Source organism: Triticum dicoccoides, chromosome 7B, assembly GCF_002162155.2.
Source record: "Triticum dicoccoides isolate Atlit2015 ecotype Zavitan chromosome 7B, WEW_v2.0, whole genome shotgun sequence".
Classification (NCBI taxonomy): domain Eukaryota; kingdom Viridiplantae; phylum Streptophyta; class Magnoliopsida; order Poales; family Poaceae; genus Triticum; species Triticum dicoccoides.
In genome coordinates this window covers 281,025,727-281,041,926 of record NC_041393.1, presented here as the reverse complement: position 1 = coordinate 281,041,926, position 16,200 = coordinate 281,025,727, and the positions used below count along the sequence as shown (strand labels likewise).

Sequence of the window (16,200 nt, the reverse complement as noted above, 5' to 3'; positions counted from 1 at the left end):
CATCTCGATCACAGAAACTACACCTAGTAGGTCCTGTGTAGTTACGCTTTGCCAAATTGTCCTTGGTTAAGATGACTTGTTTATGTACAAACCACATAAACACTTTGATTTTCAAAGGAACTTTGACTGTCCAAACATATTTGGAACTTGGAATAGAGCTTGAATTAATAACATCGAGATACATTGATTTAACTGTAAACTCTCCAAACCTAGTAAGCTTCCAACGTAATTGATTGGGCTGTTGAGACAGCTGCACCTCCATCAGTCTACTCACTAGTTGGAGCCACTCTTCCCAATGATTACCGACTAGCGTCCTCCTGAACTGAATATTAAGGGGAATGGATTGAAGTACCTTTGCAACAAAAGCATCACGTCGTTGAACAATACGATACAGAGACGGGTATTGAAGTGCAAGGGGGGTCTCTCCGAGCCAAGTATCCTCCCAGAATCGTGTGCTAGCACCATTGCCGATAATAAACTTTGTCCTATTAAAAAAGACTAATCTGACTCTTAGAAGCCCTTTCCAAAAAGGTGAGTCAGTCGGCCTCGCTGTCACCTGGGACAAAGTTTTGGAGTGAAGATACTTACTACGGAGGATCTGCGCCCAAGTGGCATCAATCTCGATAGATAACTTTGACAGCCACTTGCTGAGAAGACATTTGTTCTTGTCCTCAAGATTCTCAATGCCAAGATCCCCTTGGTCTTTTGGTCGACAAATAATATCCCATTTGGTGAGTCTGTATTTTCTTTTTAGTTCATCGCTCTCCCAGAAGAATCGGGATCGATAAAAGTCCAGCCTTTTCCTAACTCCAACTGGGACTTCGAAGAAAGACAAGAGAAACATAGGCATACTCATGAGAACCGAATTAATCAGAATTAATCGTCCTCCGTATGACATAAGCTTGCCCTTCCAGCAACTCAGTTTCTTTTCAAAGTGATCCTCGATACACTTCCATTCTCTGTTTGTCAGCTTACGATGGTGAATTGGTATACCTAAATACGTAAAAGGTAAGGTCCCCAATTCGCACCCAAACAATTGCCTATAAGCCTCTTGTTCCTCATTGGCTCTTCCAAAACAGAACAATTCACTTTTGTGAAAGTTAATATTTAACCCGGTCAATTGTTCAAATAAGCATAACACCGGCTTCATATTTCTCGCTTTTGCCAAGTCATGCTCCATAAAGATGATCGTATCATCGGCGTACTGTAGGATAGACACACCTCCATCAACTAGATGAGGCACCAAGCCACCCACATGTTGGGGAACGTAGTAATTTCAAAAAAATTCCTATGCACACGCAAGATCATGGTGATGCATAGCAACGAGAGGGAGAGTGTGTCCACGTACCCTCGTAGACCAAAAGCGGAAGCGTTAGCACAACGCGGTTGATGTAGTCGTACGTCTTCACGATCTGACCGATCAAGTACCGAACGGATGTCACCTCCGAGTTCAGCACACGTTCAGCTCGATGACGTCCCTCGAACTCCGATCCAGCTAAGCTTTGAGGGAGAGTTCCGTCAGCACGACGGCGTGGTGACGACGATGATGTTCTACCGACGCAGGGCTTTGCCTAAGCACCGCTACGATATTATCGAGGTGGATTATGGTGGAGGGGGGCACCGCACACGGCTAAGATATCCAAGGGATCAATTGTTGTGTCTAGAGGTGCCCCCCCGCCTCCGTATATAAAGGAGGGAGGGAGAGGCTGGCCCTAGAGGGGGCGCGCCAAGTGTGGGGAGTCCTACTAGGACTCCCAAGTCCTAGTAGTATTCCCCTTTCCTTTCCGGAGTAGGAGAGAAGGAAAGAGGGGGAGAGGGAGAAGGAAAAGGGGGCCGCACCCCTTGTCCAATTTGGACCAGAGGGGGGGCGCGCGCCTCCTTCCTTTTGGCCTCTCCCCTCTATTCCCGTATGGCCCAATAAGGGCCATATACTCCCCGGTGAATTCCCATAACTCTCTGGTACTCCGAAAAATAGCCGAATCACTCGGAACCTTTCTGAAGTCCGAATACAGTCGTCCAATATATTGATATTTACGTCTCAACCATTTCGAGACTCCTCGTCATGTCCCTGATCTCATCTGAGACTCCTAACTACCTTCGGTACATCAAAACACATAACTCATAATATAAATCGTCATCTAACTTTAAGCATGCGGACCCTACGGGTTCGAGAACTATGTAGACATGACCGAGACACGTCTCCAGTCAATAACCAATAGCGGAACCTGGATGCTCATATTGGCTCCCACATATTCTACGAAGATCTTTATCGGTCAAACGACATAAGAACATACGTTGTTCCCTTTGTCATTGGTATGTTACTTGCCCGAGATTTGATCATCGGTATCTCAATACCTAGTTCAATCTCGTTACTGGCAAGTCTCTTTACTCGTTATGTAATGCATCATCCCGCAACTAACTCATTAGTCACATTGCTTGCAAGGCTTATAGTGATGTGCATTACCGAGAGGGCCCAGAGATACCTCTCCGACAATCGGAGTGACAAAACCTAATCTCGAAATACGCCAACTCAACATGTACCTTCGGAGACACCTGTAGAGCTCCTTTATAATCACCCAGTTACGTTGTGACGTTTGGTAGCACACAAAGTGTTCCTCCAGTAAACGGGAGTTGCATAATCTCATAGTCGTAGGAACATGTATAAGTCATGAAGAAAGCAATAGCAACATACTAAACAATCAACTGCTAAGTTAACGGAATGGGTCAAGTCAATCACACCATTCTCCTAATGATGTGATCTCGTTAATCAAATGACAACTCATGTCTATGGCTAGGAAACTTAACCATCTTTGATTCAACAAGCTAGTCAAGTAGAGGCATACTAGTGACACTCTGTTTGTCTATGTATTCACACATGTATTATGTTTCTGGTTAATACAATTCTAGCATGAATAATAAACATTTATCATGAAATAAGGAAATAAATAATAACTTTGTTATTACCTCTAGGGCATATTTCCTTCAGTCTCTCACTTGCACTAGAGTCAATAATCTAGTTCACATCCCCATGTGATTTAACACCAATATTCACATCTGTATGTGATTAATACCCATAGTTCACATCATCATGTGATCAACACCCAAAGGGTTTACTAGAGTCAATAATCTAGTTCACATCGCTATGTGATTAACACCCAAAGAGTACTAAGGTATGATCATGTTTTGCTCGTGAGAGAAGTTTAGTCAACGGGTCTGTCACATTCAGAGCCATATGTATTTTGCGAATATTCTATGTCTACAATGCTCTGCATGGAGCTACTCTAGCTAATTGCTCCCACTTTCAATATGTATCCAGATTGAGACTTAGAGTCATCTGGATCGGTGTAAAAGCTTGCACTGGTGTAACTCTTTACAACGGGCTCTTTTATCACTTCCATAATCGAGAAATATTTCCTTAGTCCTCACTAAGGATATTCTTGACCACTGTCCAGTGATCTACTCCTAGATCAAAATTGTACTCCCTTACCAAACTCAGAGCAAGGTATACAATAGGTCTGGTACACAGCATAGCGTACTTTATAGAACCTATGACTGAGCCATAGGGAATGACTTTTCATTCTTTTCTATTTTCTGCCATGGTTGGGTTTTTTGAGTCCTACTCAACTTCACACCTTGCAACACAGGCAAGAACTCCTTCTTTGATTGTTCCATTTTAAATTACTTTAAAATCTTATCAAGGTATGTACTCATTGAAAAATCTTATCAAACGTCTTAATCTATTACAATAGATCTTGATGCTCAATGTGTAAGCAGCTTCACCGAGGTCTTTCTTTGAAAAACTCTTTTCAAATACTCCTTTATGCTTTCCAGAAAATTCTACATTATTTCCGATCAACAATATGTTATTCACATATACTTATTAGAAATTCTGTAGTGCTCCCACTCACTTTCTTGTAAATACAGGCTTCACCGCAAGTTTATATAAAATTATATGCTTTGATCAACTCATCAAAGCGTATTTTCCAACTCCAAGATGCTTGCACTAGTCCATAGATGGATCACTAGAGCTTGCACATTTTGTTAGCACCTTTAGGATTGACAAAACCTTCTGGTTGCATCATATACAACTCTTCTTTAATAAATCCATTAAGGAATGCAGTTTTGACATCCATTTGCCAGATTTCATAAAATGTGGCAATTGCTAACATGATTCGGACAGACTTAAGCATCGATACGAGTGAGAAAATCTCATCGTATTCAACACCTTGAACTTGTCGAAAAACCTTTTGCGACAGGTCGAGCTTTGTAGATAGTAACATTACTATCAGCGTACGTCTTCCTCTTGAAGATCCATTTATTTTCTATGGCTTGCCGATCATCGGGCAGGTCCACCAAAGTCCACACTATGTTCTCATACATGGATCCAATCTCAGATTTCATGGCCTCAAGACATTTCGCGGAATCTGGGCTCATCATCGCTTCCTCATAGTTCGTAGGTTCTCCACGGTCAAGTAACGTGACCTCCAGAATAGGATTACCGTACCACTGTGGTGCGGATCTTACTCTGGAAGACCTACGAGGTTTTGTAGTAACTTAATCTGAAGTTTCATGATCATCATCATTAACCTCCTCACTAATTGGTGTAGGAATCACTGGAACTGATTTCTGTGATGAACTACTTTCCAATTCGTGAGAGGGTACAATTACCTTATCAAGTTCTACTTTCCTCCCACTCACTTCTTTCAAGAGAAACTCCTTCTCTAGAAAGGATCCATTTTAGCAACGAATATCTTGCCTTCAGATCTGAGATAGAAGGTGTACCCAACAGTTTCCTTTGGGTATTTTATGAAGACGCACTTCTCCGATTTGGGTTCAAGCTTATCAGGTTAAAACTTTTTCACATAAGCATCGCAGCTCCAAACTTTAAGAAACGACAACTTAGGTTTATTGCTAAACCATAGTTCATACGGTGTCGCCTCAACGGATTTAGATGGTGCCCTATTTAACATGAATGTAGCTATCTCTAATGCATAGCCCCAAAATGATATTGGTAAGTCGGTAAGAGACATCATTAATCACACCATATCAAATAAAGTGCGGTTATGAAGTTTGGACACACCGTTACGCTGTGGTGCTCCAGGTGGCATGAGTTTGTGAAACTATTCCACATTGTTTTAACTGAAGGCCAAACTCATAACTCAAATATTCATCTCCACGATCAGATCACATAAATTTTATTTTCTTGTTACGATGATTTTACACTTCACTCTGAAATACTTTGAACCTTTCAACTATTTCAAACTTATGTTTCATCAAGTAGATATACCCATATCTGCTCAAATCATCTGTGAAAGTCAGAAAAAATAACGATACCCGCCACGAGCCTTAATACTCATTGGTCTGCTTACATCAGTATGCATTATTTCCAACAAGTTTGTTGCTCGTTCCATTGTTCCGAAGAACGGAGTTTTAGTCATCTTGCCCAAAAGGCACGATTCGCAAGCATCAAATGATTCATAACCAAGTGATTCCAAAAGTCCATCTTTATGGAGTTTCTTCATGCGCGTTACACCGATATGACCCAAACGGCTTTTGGCATCAATATTATGTATATGTGTATCACTACGATCGAGATCCAACAAACTATTTTCATTGTGTGTATGACCATTGAAGGTTTTATTCATGTAAATAGAACAACAATTATTCTCTGTTTTTAAATGAATAATCGTATTGCAATAAACATGATCAAATCACATTCATGCTCAACGCAAACGCCAAATAACATTTATTTAGGTTTAACACTAATCCCGAAAGTATAGGGAGTGTGTGATGATGATCATATCAATCTTGGAACCACTTCCAACACTCATCGTCACTTCCCCTCAACTAGTCTCTGTTTATTATGTAACTCCTGTTTCGAGTTACTAATCTTAGCAACCGAACAAGTATCAAATACTCAGGGGTTACTATAAACACTAGTAAGGTACACATCAATAACCTGTATATAAAATATACCCTTGTTCACTTTGCCATCCTTCTTATCTACCAAATATTCAGGGCATTTCCACTTCTAGTGACCATTTCCTTTGCGGTAGAAGCACTCAGTTTCAGGCTTTGGTCCAGCTTTGGGCTTCTTCACAGGAGTGACAACTTGCTTGACATTCCACTTGAAGTTCCCTTTCTTTCCCTTTGCCCTTTTCTTGAAACTAGTGGTCTTGTCCATCATCAACACTTGATGCTCTTTCTTGATTTCTACCTTTGTCGATTTCAATATCACGAAGAGATCGGGAATCATTTTCGTCATCCCTTGCATACTATAGTTCATCAGAAGTTCCAGTAACTTGGTGATCGTGACTAGAGAACTCTGTCAATCACTATCTTATCTGGAGGATTAACTCCCACTTGATTCAAGCGATTATAGTACCCACACAATATGAGCACATGTTCACTAGTTGAGCGATTCTCCTCCATCTTTTAGCTATAGAACTTGTTGGAGACTTCATATCTCTCAACTCGGGTATTTGCTTGAAATATTAATTTCAACTCCTGGAACATCTCATATGGTCCATGACGTTCAAAACGTCTTTGAAGTCCCGATTCTAAGCCGTTAAGCATGGTGCACTAAACTATCAAGTAGTCATCATATTGAGCTAGCCAAACGTTCATAACGTCTGCATCTGCTCCTGCAATAGGTCTGTCACCTAGCGGTGCATCAAGAACATAATTCTTCTGTGCAGCAATGAGGATAAACCTCAGATCACGGATCTAATCCGCATCATTGCTACTAATATCTTTCAACATAGTTTTTCTCTAGGAACACATCAAAAATAAACATAGGGAAGCAACAACGCGAGCTATTGATCTACAACATAATTTGCAAAATACTATCAGGACTAAGTTCATGATAAATTAAAGTTCAATTAACCATATTACTTAAGAACTTCTACTTAGATAGACATCCCTCTAATCATCTAAGTGATCACGTGATCCAAATCAACTAAACCATGTCTGATCATCACGTGAGATGGAGTAGTTTTCAATGGTGAACATCACTATGTTGATCATATCTACTATATGATTCACGCTCAACCTTTCGGTCTCAGTGTTCCGAGGCATATATGTATATGCTAGGCTCGTTAAGTTTAACCTGAGTATTCCGCGAGTGCAACTGTTTTGCACCCGTTGTATTTGAACGTAGAGCCTATCACACCCGATCATCACGTGGTGTCTCAGCACGAAGAACTTTTGCAATGGTGCATACTCACGGAGAACACTTATACCTTGAAATTTAGTGAGAGATCATCTTCTAAAGCTACCGTCGAACTAAGCAAAAAAGAATGTATAAAAGATAAACATCATATGCAATCAAAATATGTGACATGATATGGCCATGATCATCTTGCGCCTTTGATCTCCATCTCCAAAGTACTGTCATGATCTCTATCGTCACCGGAGGACACCATGATCTCCATCATCTTGATCTATATCAATGTGTCGTCACATGGTCGTCTCGCCGATTATTGCTCTTGCAACTATTGCTATCGCATAGTGATAAAGTAAAACAATTATTTGGCGCTTGCATCTTATGCAATAAAGAGACAACCATAAGGCTTCTGCCAGTTGCCGATAACTTCAAAAAAACATGATCATCTCATACAACAACTTATATCTCATCACGTCTTGACCATATCACATCACAACATGCCCTGCAAAAACAAGTTAGACGTCCTCTACTTTGTTGTTGCAAGTTTTACGTGGCTGCTATAGGCTGAGCAAGGACCGTTCTTACCTACGCATCAAAACTACAACAATAGTTCGTCAAGTTAGTGTTGTTTTAACCTTCTCAAGGACCAGGCATGGCCACACTCGGTTCAACTAAAGTTGGAGAAACAAACACCCACCAGCCACCTGTGTGCAAAGCACGTCGGTAGAACCAGTCTCGCGTAAGCGTACGCGTAATTTCAGTCCGGGCCGCTTTATCTAACAATATCGCCGAACCAAAATATGACATCTTGGTAAGAAGGATGACTTGTATCACCCGCAACTCACTTGTGTTGTACTCGTGCATATAACATCTACGCATAAAACCAGGCTCTGATGCCACTGTTGGGGAACATAGTAATTTCAAAAAAAATCCTACGCACACGCAAGATCATGGTGATGCATAGCGACGAGAGGGGAGAGTGTGTCCACGTACCCTCGTAGACCGAAAGCGGAAGCGTTAGCACAACGCGGTTGATGTAGTCGTACGTCTTCACGATCCGACCGATCAAGTACCGAACGCACGGCACCTCCGAGTTCAGCACACGTTCAGCTCGATGACGTCCCTCGAACTCCGATCCAGCCGAGCTTTGAGGGAGAGTTCCGTCAGCACGACGGCATGGTGACGATGATGATGTTCTACCGACACAGGGCTTCGCCTAAGCACCGCTACGATATTATCGAGGTGGATTATGGTGGAGGGGGGCACCGCACACGGCTAAGACATCCAACGGATCAATTGTTGTGTCTAGAGGTGCCCCCTGCCCTCGTATATAAAGGAGGGAGGGAGAGGCCAGCCCTAGAGGGGGCGCGCCAAGTGTGGGGCGTCCTACTAGGACTCCCAAGTCCTAGTAGGATTCCCCTTTCCTTTCCGGAGTAGGAGAGAAGGAAATAGGGGGAGAGGGAGAAGGAAAAGGGGGCCGCACCCCTTGTCCAATTCGGACCAGAGGGGGGGCGTGCACTTCCTTCCTTTTGGCCTCTCTCCTCTATTCCTGTATGCCCCAATAAGGCCCATATACTCCCCGGCGAATTCCCGTAACTCTCCGGTACTCCGAAAAATATCCGAATCACTCGGAATCTTTCCGAAGTCCGAATATAGTCGTCCAATATATCGATCTTTATGTCTCGACCATTTCGAGACTCCTCATCATGTTCCCGATCTCATTCGGGACTCCAAACTACCTTCGATACATCACAACACATAACTCATAATATAAATCGTCATCTAACTTTAAGCGTACGGACCCTACGGGTTCGAGAACTATATAGAACATGACCGAGAGACGTCTCCAGTCAATAACCAATAGCAGAACCTGGATGCTCATATTGGCTCCCACATATTCTAGGGAGATCTTTATCGGTCAAATCGCATAACAACTTACGTTGTTCCCTTTGTCATTCGTATGTTACTTGCCCGAGATTTGATCGTCGGTATCTCAATACCTAGTTCAATCTCGTTACTGGCAAGTCTCTTTACTCGTTATGTAATGCATCATCCCGCAACTAACTCATTAGTCACATTGCTTGCAAGGCTTATAGTGATGTGCATTACCGAGAGGGCCCAGAGATACCTCTCCGACAATCGGAGTGACAAAACCTAATCTCGAAATACGCCAACTCAACATGTACCTTCGGAGACACCTGTAGAGCTCCTTTATAATCACCCAGTTACGTTGTGACGTTTGGTAGCACACAAAGTGTTCCTCCAGTAAACGGGAGTTGCATAATCTCATAGTCGTAGGAACATGTATAAGTCATGAAGAAAGCAATAGCAACATACTAAACAATCAACTGCTAAGTTAACGGAATGGGTCAAGTCAATCACACCATTCTCCTAATGATGTGATCTCGTTAATCAAATGACAACTCATGTCTATGGCTAGGAAACTTAAGCATCTTTGATTCAACGAGCTAGTCAAGTAGAGGCATACTAGTGACACTCTGTTTGTCTATGTATTCACACATGTATTATGTTTCCGTTTAATACAATTCTAGCATGAATAATAAACATTTATCATGAAATAAGGAAATAAATAATAACTTTATTATTGCCTTTAGGGCATATTTCCTTCACCACCTGACCAGCCTCCTTAGCCCTTCCTATTAGAATTGCCAACATATCAACTACAATGTTGAACAAAATAGGAGACATCGGATTCCCTTGTCTCAGGCCCTTATGTGTTTGGAAATATTTTTAGTTCTAAATACATCCATTTCTATCAATTTCTTAGACAAGTAATTCGGGTCAGCAGGGGTAAGATAAAAGGCAACACAGTTAGGTCGCCGTGAGAACTCACGTGTCTATTGTTAAGAGCATGGCTAATAGTATAGTCAACTGCAGGCTATTTCATGTTATGATATCATGTAAAGCTATTGTTTATAATTATTTATATAAGTAAATGACCGTTGTGTTATTGGCGTAAAGGCCAACTACAACCAAGATGTTAATTAAGCAAGCGTAGATAGGAAGTTAAGCAAGCTATGGCTGACACGTATAGCAAACGTTCGTTTTACGAATTATCTCATAAGGGCATTATCAAGAAATTCAACCAAAAGGCAGATGAACCATTTGTAGGATTTTTTTCGTAACCCTACTACCTTAAAAAAATATCTGTTTACCTCACAAAAAAGTCGACTGCTTCTCTGCCATGTTCTTTGATCATTTCCAATCATCATTACACAATTTTTGAATCGGGATATGAATGCATGCAAACGGGAAAGCAATTGCATGACAAGAAAAAAGTAATCTTCTGCCTCTAGCATCATGAAAACGTCACTATGTGCATTTTAGAACTAAACCAAAAAACCATACCGAAAATAAACCGAACTGAATTAATTTTATGATTTGCAGCTTCGGTATGGTATGAACTTTCCATACCATCTTGAATTTCCGTTTTATGGTATATGCCAAAAAACCGGACGGTAAACCGAATAAACCAAAGTAAAATAATATTTATATTATTTAGGCGAACAACCATACAAGTAGTCATTTTTTTGTACAAGAGCCAGATTCCTTGCTAAGCACGTCCATTTTTCTTGTAACACAAAAAATTTTCTCTTAGAAAAATGCTCAACACATTCATAACCATCAAAGCATGAATCCATGCATGCATATATACTTATATAGTGTTTGTATAAAAAAATTATGTGTTTTGAGTCATAAATTTGTAAATTATTATTATGTCATTTTCAAATTTGCATCAACTTTGGTTATTATGCTATATACCAGAATAATTTGGTACGTATATACCGAATCTGAACCGTATCTTAATTTCATACCGTGTTTACCAAAGTATTAATACCGTACAAACCGAAAAATTGTATACATCGAACCATCGAATGCACAAAGTTACACAAATTATTTTAAGACCCAAACATTGTCACTCCATTTTATCTTGTCATATCGTGACCTGATGACCGAAGGCGCTCAAGTTCTTGCATGTCCTTTTTGTGAAGAAAGAAAAGCTAAAAAAAGTACTCTGGCTTCCTTTGGTTCAGATGGTAGGAAAATAATAGAAATAGAAAAGTCATAGAAAATGAGATGACATGCATCTCAAATCCTATGAATAGGAATAGGAAAGACAAATGCCCTTTGGTTCACATCATAGGATGTTTATTTGTCTATGAAATGTGAAGTATAGGAAGAATTCCTCCATAAAAATATGATTCTGTTTCTACAAACCAAAGAGCTCTGAAGAAAATTTTCCTACATAAATCCTATTATATGGAATTCCTACAAAATTCCTGGAGGCAAAGGAGGCCTCCGTTCTTTTTTCTTTTTGCGGGTGGAGGAGGCCTCTGTTTTTTTTTTTTTTATAAAGTGGAGGCCTCTGTTTCTATTCCATGGCCATACATGCACGTGCTAGTTTGAAGCGTCAGGTCAGGTGTACAGTATAGCAGCCGTAGTGGTAAAACTAAAAGCAGTCCTACAGAAATGAGAAGAAGTATGATAGAACGCGTGCCGGCGTGCGCATGAACTTGGAAAAGGTATGTGTTGACTGTCAAGAATGGTGGTGGTTTGGATTGGACTCGATGGGTCCTTCCCAAGACGACTGAGAAGAGAAGGCCGAGCTAGCAAGCGTGCACCGCCTCCATTCTGCTCCCATACCTTGCTGGCCCATAGTACTAGCAGCTTTTATAAATTCCATGGACTGCTCATGGTGGCAGGTCCTCGCATCTAATCAAGTGTACTACGTATATAAGAACCATCTCATCTCCCAAGCATAAATTCACTCAACTACTGCTACATACTCCCTCCGTTCGGAATTACTCATTCAAAAAATAAATGTATCTAGATATATTTTAGTTGTAGATACATCCATATGACAAGTAATTTCGAACGGAGGAAGTACTAATTTTGCGGATGCAAAACCAGTGCAACACTCAACTTAAAACCAGTGCAGCACTCAGAGAGAAAAGTTTGCGAGCTGAAACTTTTATGTCCCTCTCAAGTCTCAAGTGTATCTATCTGCACGTATGGTACCGGTAGAACCGTTTCATCAGATAAGAAGATGAGAGTTTGGAACGGAAGGCTGTTCCGATTACGTATAGGGAAAGGCCGGCCGGCAGCGGCTCTCATACCCCCCATCCTGGATTCTTGCGAGGAGTTACCTGGATCTTTATTCCAGTCCAGATCGGAGTAGTTTACACGTCGTCATCCGGACGGGATTCCAACAAACAGACGCAAACGATCTCCCCTCCTTGGCCTCCTTGTACGACCTGTATACCCTGTACAACGTCCCGGCACCACCATATATATCCCAGCCTCACACGGCCTCCTGCGTCGTCGACGACGAGTCCTTGTCACACCACAATGGCGGTGGCGAGGTTGCTCCTGCTGTCCTGCGTCGCTCTCGTCGCGCTCCTCCTCGTCCTGCCCTCCCGCGCCGCCGCCGCCGCCGCCGGCACCGCCGATGGGTCGGAGGAGTGGGGATACATGCAAGTCCGACCCAGTAAGAAAATTAGTATTTCTCTTCTTCTTCTTCGTCTTCACCTTGTTGTAGCTCATGGTGGCGTGGTTAACAATTGAACTCTGCAGAGGCGCACATGTTCTGGTGGCTGTACCGTAGCCCCCACCGCGTCGACAACGGCACAGCGCCATGGCCGACCGTGCTGTGGCTGCAGGGCGGCCCGGTGAGTAGCCAGCACCAACTAAATTAAAGAATCAAGCAGTCCATGAATCTTGCATAGACGATTATATATACCGATGATTCAATCTGGCATATATATATGCATTGCAGGGCGCGTCGGGGGTGGGTTACGGCAACTTCATGGAGATCGGGCCGCTGGACACGGACCTCAAGCCCCGCGCCACCACCTGGCTCAACAAGGCCGACCTCCTCTTCGTTGTAAGTAGCAACCCAACCTGTTCTTCTTCTTCTTCCTCGTCGCGTGGGACGTTTTTGAGTTGTGAGATTGCTCCACATGGGCATGCATGGTGCAGGACAACCCCGTTGGCACGGGGTTCAGCTTCGTGGAGGGCGGCAACAAGAGCCTGATGGCGCGCACGGACGGTCAGGCGGCGCGCGACCTGACGGCGTTACTCATCAAGCTCTACCGGCACAACAAGCGGCTGCAGGGGAGTCCGCTCTACATCGTGGCCGAGTCGTACGGCGGCAAGTTCGCCGTCACCACCGCCCTCACCGCGCTCAAGGCCATCCGACATGGACACCTCAAGGCCAAGCTTGGAGGTACAGCACTAGAGCCAATAATAGCCTATTAAATCCATTAACGAGCTAGCCCATCATGATGCAGCTAATCTAATAATCAATCCATTAACTGAATTTTTGGCTGATGTACTGTGCCACGCCGCATGCATGCAGGTGTGGCCCTCGGGGATAGCTGGATTTCACCAGAGGACTCCGTGGTAAGTCTTAACGACTGCCGCGTATTGTGCTTGCTGAATTAATAATAATCGAGTAAGTAATTAACAGAGAGAATTTACTACTTACTGGGTACAGTTGTCATGGGGCCCGTTGCTATACCAAGTGTCTCGTATCGACGAGAAGGGACTGCAGCAATGCGACAGGTAGAGAAAAACCTTCCAATTCTGTGCGATGGAGTACTTGTAAAAAAATTCTTTCAAAAAAGAAAAAAAAGCAACTGACGACGATGGGTGACACGCAGCCTGGCGAATAAGATCAAGGCGCAGCTCAAGGCGAAGCAGTACGCGGCGGCGGAGAAGTCGTGGGAGGACCTCGAGTCGGCCGTCCTCGAGCAGAGCAACTCCGTGGTGCGCATCCTCCCTCCCTCCCTCGTGCCCCTGCCTCTGCTTTGTTTGTGTTCTACTCCATACAAGTAGTGCTGACTTGTAATTGCATGGTGGGTGCGTGGCAGAACTTCTACAACATCCTCAAGGACGAGTCGTCGGAGGACGCTGCAGTGCTGGCGACTGCGGGGGCGGCTGTGAGGAAGGTGGGCTACACGAGGTACCTGAGCTCCAAGGCGACGCGGGAAGGCGGCCTGGACGGCCTCATGAACGCCGAGGTCAAGGCCAAGCTGGGCATCATCCCCAGCAACTTCACCTGGGGAGAGCAGTCAGGCGACGTGTTCGAAGCCCTCGCAGGCGACTTCATGAAGCCAAGAATCAACGAGGTTGGCACCACTAGCTACACCATTAGTTCCTAACTACTCCCTCCGTTCCATAATGTAGTGTCAAAAAACATCTTACATTATGAGACAGAGAGAGTAGTTTCAGTGCAGCTAATGGATGGCTTAATTAACCTGCTGTGAGTGACGATGGATGCATGCAGGTTGACGAGCTCCTGAAACTTGGCGTCGAGGTGACCATCTACAGCGGACAGGTATGGAAAAAGCCCCACCGTCTCTCTTGTGTCCGACTACTAGTTGATGTTGATCCGTGCGCGTCTTGCAATCCAAAGACCCAAGCCTGCACGCATTTGTTGATTGGTCTTGTCCGTTTGTTTTGACCGTCTAGTGTTGTATGCTGCACGGCGCACGCATGCTTCCAAATCGATCAAAATCCCTGACATGTGACACCCCAAGTTTGTCCTAACCGCTGTTGCTTACCTGCAAGTGTGGTGTGGATGATCAATCACTCACTGGACCGCTCAAACGCATCGCAGAATCTCTCCAACATAATAATATGATAAATTGCGTTTTGTTCTTGCAGCTCGATCTCATCTGCGCAACCAAGGGAACACTGGACTGGGTCCAGAAGCTCAAGTAAGTGCTGCAACTCACATGTCTATGTGTGTTTGTGTGTCTTTGCAAGGACATAATATGAGTTTAACTTGATTGCATGTGTGTGCATGTTGCCAGGTGGGAAGGCCTGAAGAATTTCACAGGGTCGCCCAGAAAGCCGCTCTACTGCAAGGGGGGTGAAGGTGAAGCAGTCGGCACCCAGGCCTTCCTCAAGTCGTACAAGAACCTGAAATTCTACTGGATACTCGGAGCTGGCCACATGGTAACCCAACACAAAACTTGCGCTCACGCATTCATCAAATAATTGAGCACCTCACCATATACTGCTGGCGTTGGGTGAGCATGTGAATGTGCAACTTAATGCAATAATCCCGTCCAGCCACAGCCATGGCTGTTTGGATCACTACAGGCTTGACCTGGACTCTGGAGATGAGTGTGCATTCATCTAGTGGCTGGTGAGATACAGTTTTCTCAAGGATCTCATCATGCGCATGCATGTCTCTCTACCACACATAGAAAATTTTAGTACTGTATATGCATTGCCTGTGAGAAGAGAGGGTCTGCAGGCAGAAATAGTGATAGATAGATAGATAGATAGATAGGGGGTCAGGCAGGCAGGTGTACTGCTTGCTGCCTGTGGAATGTCCATGGTATTGCTGGCTAAAATCTAATGCTCCACTTTTTGCTGTGGCAGATACCGATCGACAACCCTTGCCCTGCACTCAACATGCTGGGTGACATTACACAATCTCCTGCTCGGTAGAAACAAGACGACGGCCACACACCAAGCAGCCTGACACCAACACAAGAAAGGATTCCTTTTTCCCTTTTCTTTTCACAGTAAACTGTAAAAGACAGTGGCGGACATTTATGAGATAGGAAAGATGAGAAAAGAGAGAGATAAATGAATAGAGAGAGACATCTGTGCATGGCGCAACTGTGTTACTTTTCGGTGACAGGGTATAATCAACAATCAAAATTTATTGCATACAGTTCCGCTGTCTCCTCACCACATCTATACCATAATCTAGAGGTAACACCGCAAGTCTTACAACATGCGCGGTCAATTTGATGCATATAAACTTGTAAAATACATGATTCCAGTTCTCAAACTTGTATGAACGTGCAAATACGGTAACAATTCAGCTGGCCAAGGCCCATTGTGCAAAGAGTCTGCTTATTTGGCGCAACAGAGTTTGGACGGCTGATAGGTTTCAGAGGAGAGGATGGCCAAATTGTGACAAATGCCCACTCTGCAGTCAGGTGCAAGAATCTGCAGCACACCTGATCTTCAATTGTCATTTCTCTGTTCGG

The 16,200-nt window shown here is 43.5% G+C and overlaps 1 protein-coding gene across 1 annotated transcript; it reads left to right on the top strand.

Annotated features, from left to right (window-relative positions):
- Nucleotides 1-12,372: 12,372 nt before the first annotated feature.
- LOC119338289 (serine carboxypeptidase-like 51) lies at nucleotides 12,373-15,882 on the top strand. Its single transcript, XM_037610582.1, has 12 exons — nucleotides 12,373-12,674; nucleotides 12,761-12,855; nucleotides 12,963-13,070; nucleotides 13,166-13,412; nucleotides 13,545-13,588; nucleotides 13,683-13,750; nucleotides 13,849-13,954; nucleotides 14,059-14,316; nucleotides 14,475-14,525; nucleotides 14,855-14,907; nucleotides 15,004-15,148; nucleotides 15,581-15,882. The coding sequence occupies exons 1-12, from the start codon at nucleotides 12,536-12,538 to the stop codon at nucleotides 15,647-15,649; spliced, it is 1,383 nt and encodes a 460-aa protein (XP_037466479.1). The 5' UTR covers nucleotides 12,373-12,535; the 3' UTR covers nucleotides 15,650-15,882.
- Nucleotides 15,883-16,200: the final 318 nt, after the last annotated feature.

Bases quoted from the DNA above. Each gene is read 5' to 3' on its own strand.
- LOC119338289 (XM_037610582.1), top strand. From the start codon at position 12,536: ATGGCGGTGGCGAGGTTGCTCCTGCTGTCCTGCGTCGCTCTCGTCGCG. The intron at 12,856-12,962 runs GTGAGTAGCCAG...TATGCATTGCAG, and splicing joins TGTGGCTGCAGGGCGGCCCG to GGCGCGTCGGGGGTGGGTTA. The intron at 13,589-13,682 runs GTAAGTCTTAAC...TACTGGGTACAG, and splicing joins TTTCACCAGAGGACTCCGTG to TTGTCATGGGGCCCGTTGCT.